This window comes from Patiria miniata, unplaced genomic scaffold (genome assembly GCF_015706575.1).
Source record: "Patiria miniata isolate m_02_andy unplaced genomic scaffold, ASM1570657v1 HiC_scaffold_22, whole genome shotgun sequence".
In the NCBI taxonomy this organism is placed as follows: Eukaryota; Metazoa; Echinodermata; class Asteroidea; order Valvatida; family Asterinidae; genus Patiria; species Patiria miniata.
In genome coordinates, this window is record NW_024037061.1 from 5,275,348 (window position 1) to 5,280,560 (window position 5,213).

General features: G+C 39.9%; 1 protein-coding gene across 1 annotated transcript; it reads right to left on the reverse strand.

The window, feature by feature from the left end:
* Nucleotides 1-1,249: 1,249 nt before the first annotated feature.
* Nucleotides 1,250-4,460, reverse strand: LOC119730657. Its single transcript, XM_038203647.1, has 5 exons — nucleotides 4,327-4,460; nucleotides 2,773-2,841; nucleotides 1,937-2,011; nucleotides 1,567-1,638; nucleotides 1,250-1,310 (listed from the first exon to the last, which is right to left on the reverse strand). Exons 1-5 carry the CDS (start codon nucleotides 4,392-4,394, stop codon nucleotides 1,250-1,252), a joined length of 345 nt encoding a protein of 114 aa, XP_038059575.1. The 5' UTR covers nucleotides 4,395-4,460.
* Between the last annotated feature and the right edge of the window lie 753 nt (nucleotides 4,461-5,213).

The window sequence follows — 5,213 nt, forward strand, 5'->3', positions numbered from 1 at the left end:
ACATCGCCACGAATCAACTTTGAAGTCAGGTCTTGAACAGGAGAATCCAGACTTATTGAAGAGTGTTGCCATTTCCTTCGATACAAGTATCGGTAGGGCAAACCCATCACCAACCTGTTCACTGTAATTGGAAAGAACAAAAGTTAACCCAAGGTCGATGTGTCATTTTACAATACCCTGTGCCAATGCAAGATAGGCCATGTCTATAGGGTCCATACGGTGAACTTACCTTAGGAACACATTTTATGTAATTTTCTACTCCTCAATGTTTGTAAACTATTGACATCTTTTTTTTTGTTGATGCTTTTGAAAAGTGCGCTTCTTTAAACGAATGTTTGTTTGGTTTGATTTACCTAGTACAAGTAATGGTGATGTTGCTTTCATGTCGTATTGGGAAGTCACTGTTCAGTTAAGGGGTTTCAGTTCAAGTTGTGAACCAAGTATTTAAGAAGTATAGTCTGTCACTTGCCAATCTGGCCCCCTGGCCGGCGTTTATCACCGGTTTTAGTAGAATGAAACGACTGAGAATATGTCTATCCCCCGGATGGGATGCTAATCCATCGCAGGTTACCCCAGCTTTTGCCGGTACCCACTTGTACTTCTGGGTGCAGAGAGGCAAGTGGTGGTAAAGTGGACACAACATAATATGACCAGCAGCTACATTCGAATCCCTAACCTTCAGATCATAAGTCACGAACCTCACCACTAGGCCACACTCACTTTAAAATAAGGTTAAATTTGTTACAGGTGCATACCTAAGGATTGCATAAAAAAATACCGGGTAAGTAAAACAAAACAGAGCCCATTTTTTTTTAGTGAAGTTCTGCGTGAAGCACTTTCCAAATCTAGGATATTAAAGCCCAATTCATAAGTTTTGTGTACAACAATAATTGAAATCACTCATGTACTTTTCAAGATACGGAAGTTTAAACACAAACACTGTTTTAAATAAAGTTCTGTCCACGGATCACAAAAAAGGCAAGTGTTCTTCCAGCAAAACGAACATAAATCACATAGGGATGTATGTGAATGTGTATGGGATGAATGTGATTTAATTGATTCTGGTACTGAAAGAAAACTCACGAATTTGGTTTTCATATCCTAGATTTTTGAAAGTGCTACATGCAGAACTTCACTAAAATTATGGTCCTGATTGTTTACTTTCTCAAACTAACGTATGAGCCCTTTGAGAAAGGAAACAAAATATCTAGTAATTTTCATGTAATAATTACGTCATGACAGTCGATCCTTACATTTCCAGGTCAGTCCGGCATGTGACAGGCGCAAACTGGAGGGTGCTATCAACGGCCCTGAGAATAAAGGAACATAATGTTATGGTAGTGTGGTCGAAACAACACCAATAATTGTTATACAAAATAGGTGTTATACAAAATAAGTGAAGGGTTTATGAGGTTAATCCTTATTGTTTAGCTAAGATTTGTTCCAATTAAAAAACACAGGTAAACATGAAGAAACATTAACAATAGTTACGATTTTGGCAGCGCAGTAGTTCAAATGAAGGTTAAACTTGAACACGGAAACCTGGAAACGCAAACTGTAACTTACACATAGGAGTTGGTGCCCAAATCTTGCCATACGACATCGGAAATAGTTGTCAAATGACTGCCATACAACGATCTGGAAAAAATCGGTAAAGTAAGAATCAATCAATGCTTAACCATAAGTGTTTCATCAAACCTGGCAAATTGGCGAAACCAACAATGTAACATCAAACCGATACATTTACGTAATTGGGACCGGCAAATGCAAACATACAAACTGGGCTTTAAAGTGATATGGGAATCTTGTTCCCGAAGGGCCAAGGTATGCATATGAAACCCAAAAGTGTATGCTATGACAAAAATGATGGTATACAATACTTGACTCCTTTCGGAGAAGCAAACAAATTAGAAAATTGCATGATTGATGTACTTACACCTGTTTGATTGTGTTATTGACGGTGGCAAATGGTCTCTCTCCGATCGAAGAAAAGTTGTTTTGGAACATGTATCTAACAAAAAATTGAAAATGAAGGATATTTTTTTGTACCATATTAAGTTTACAAGCAATAACCCAAGTTGTTATCATTAATGGGGTTTCCGAAACAGTTGATTTCGTCTTCGGCTTTGGCTTTGGCTTTGCCTCTGAGGTATGCATCACTTAGAAGTGAACAAAATGGAAATAATTTAACATTTGGTCTTGTATCATACGACAAAATGCTTCTGAAGCATAACAGTGTGTGAATTGGCAGAACCAAAAGGCCCCGCGCACAACGTACTTGCGTCACACAAGTGCCAATTTAAAATGCCATACAACACTGCAAGTTTCAGCCGGTGGCGAAAGAAAATCCGACTTAAAGAAATAGGACTTGTTTAATACTTCCAATGGGTCCGTATATCATTGAAACCTAAATTCACGCCACACACGCGCGTCATGTAAGTGCACGCAATGCTGGACATAAAATGTTGCTGTGATTGGTTAAAGATTCATAGATCGGAGCTTGGTTTATCGATGTTGTTTTGGTTAAAGTAGTACTTAATGTGACGAACGAGTTGAGTAGTTACCCACGCTTCCGCCATATTACACCTCTACGGTTGCAGACATGTAAATACATGCAGACATGTAAACAGGTACTGCACAGCCGATCAAGCACGCTATGGGCGGCAAACATGACGAATCGTGCACCTGGCACTTGTTAATGTGAAATAAATATACAACCTCTATAACATCACTTAATAAACAATTGATTGTAGATGATATGCATGTACTTACAAATTTGTGAGCTGCGTGTTAAAGAAAAGCCAGGCTTGTATCTCAATGAGAGGATTGCCAAATACGGATCTATGAAACAAAATCAAGACACTGGAAATCATTTTGAATACGCCTTATTACTACACGAGGGCATACCATTGTTTAGCGAAACTAAACTTGGTTTTCGCCAAAGGGATTTGCAACGGCCAGGCAATTTGTTCCCTTAAGGTTCTGGCATGATCGACACATATATCTTAAATCAACAATTTTTACGCTGTCTGTTTGTTTGATGTATGTCTGTCTGTCTGATGTTTGTCGCCGCCCAGTCGCCCCTCCCCCACTGAGATTTTGAGTTTTTAAAAACAATTATCGTTGATCTACATGACGCCCCCATGACATGTTCCAGCCCCCCCCCAGCGCCCCCCCCCCCACCCCCACACACACTGACGAATTCCTGGCTACGCCACTGAAGCCGAGAGGGCCTGTGGAAGATTATGACCAACTTTGGCTGCCCCGACATGTTCATTAACATGGTCTGAGAAATCCACGATGGCATGCAAGCTCGTGTCCAAGACAACGGCGCATTCTCTGAGCCCTTTCGAGTGGCCAACGGAGTGAAGTAAGGCTGCGTCCTGGGACCTACCCATTAACATGATGTTCTTGGATATGCTGACAGATACCTTTTGTCGCGGGGATATAGGGGTCTATCTGCAATACTGCTCTGACAGCAAGTTGTTTAATCTGCGCAGACTCAAGGTGGCACGGGAAACGTTACAAATTAAGGCACCCTTAATGCCTCCGTCAAATGTTGCAGCATAGATCTAGAGACGTGGGACATCATTTCGCAGCACCGCTCCAACTGACCTATAACTTAGTCATGCACGGCGTAAAGAAGTATGAGAAAGGCCGCATCTGTGAAGCCGAACAAAAACGACAGCTCTGTAAAAACAGATCAAGTTCCTCCTGTCCACCTAGTTAGCCCCCAACCAACACCTGCTCTTACTGCAATCATTCATTCTGCGCCAGGACCGGCCTCATTGACCATCTTTGCACACTCAATTATTTGTGAAGTTGTGAAGCATGTATGATACGAATTCACAGTCCTCTAATATCACGGTAGGTTCATGATTAACATTATACATTTGTTTTGTTTTGCTTTTTTTTAGCAGATGTCCTTCTTTCATCAGACTTTGAATAGTTTAAAGTTACAACATTAGGCCTATATATATAACAACAAAAAAACATTCCATAACGTTTCGCTATAACGCAAAACAAAACGATGATGACAAATGTGGCAAAGTTGCTTCAACCAAGGTTTACCACGGCAACCGGTGGTAAACATGCAAATTGAGGTCGAAGTTTCCAATACATTGTGAAGCACGACATCCCGGTAGAGGAAAGTCCCCCCAAAAATATTATTCTGGCACGATCGACAAATGATTGCAAATACATGGCCTTGTGACTGCAACTTGGGAACAGCAAATACCTGGATAAGTAAACACTGATTTAAAGCTAGATTTTTTTAAATAAGCAGTAAGCAAAAAAAAAAAATAAAAAATAAGCGATAAGACTCACAGTACTTCTAGAGAGTGAAGATCCTTAAACATTTCTCTGGTAATGACCCTGATTTGATTGCGTTGCATGAAGAGTGCCCGTAGCTTGGTCTGGTTGCGAAATAAGCCATCGGGGATGGATGGGAGACGATTGAAGCCAATATCACTTCAAAATATGAACATATTGAGAGAAAAAAGGAACGTCAAACCCATGCATAATTTATACCACACTTCAAGTGTTTTCGAGTCAGCAATGTAGGTTAGACAGAGCGAAGGTGCACTTTTTTTCTTCAGAGCTCATTTCTTTATACGGGGTTGGTTTGGTTGAGAATTTCGATAGACTAACTTGATAGTTGTCCCTCTTGGGGAAAAAACTCCAAGGATTAGGTGAGGACTGCTCGAATCTAGGCACGCTGTGCATACGACCATTCTCTTACCAAATATTACATTGGGTCACGTATTTAGACTAATACATACATGTATTGCCCCGAAAAACAGTTAGCCACCTCGAGTTTTTGCTTCAAGGAAGGATTTGTTTTGGCGCATTGTATCGGCAAAAAAAAATAGACTGAACGTTGTTGCAAAAAAATTGACTTATGTATAAGTGTGGCGATTGAGACCATAACAAATAGTCTGTCAAAACTCTTACAGAACTTCGATTAATGTTGTGTTGACTAGAATATTCTCTGGTAGAAAATCTAGGTAGTTATCGGCTATCAACCTGTATGGTATAGAAACGGATACATATGACAACCTCATTACATTTTTGGTGATAATCCTTTTATTAAAAGAAGCGTTATTAAACATGTACTCGTGTGTAATCTGTTATGATAAACAATCTCGATTGAAGAATTTTGTTTTAACATACATGTACTCAGGTCATGCAGTCAACGGAGACTATTATTTCAC

Excerpts from the sequence above, each read along its gene's own strand:
- LOC119730657 (XM_038203647.1), bottom strand. The coding sequence starts at position 4,394 with ATGCAACGCAATCAAATCAGGGTCATTACCAGAGAAATGTTTAAGGAT. Across the intron at positions 2,842-4,326 it reads CTTCACTCTCTAGAAGTACT|ATCCGTATTTGGCAATCCTC; the intron begins GTGAGTCTTATC and ends TTTGTTTCATAG. Across the intron at positions 1,639-1,936 it reads AATAACACAATCAAACAGGT|ATCGTTGTATGGCAGTCATT; the intron begins GTAAGTACATCA and ends GATTTTTTCCAG.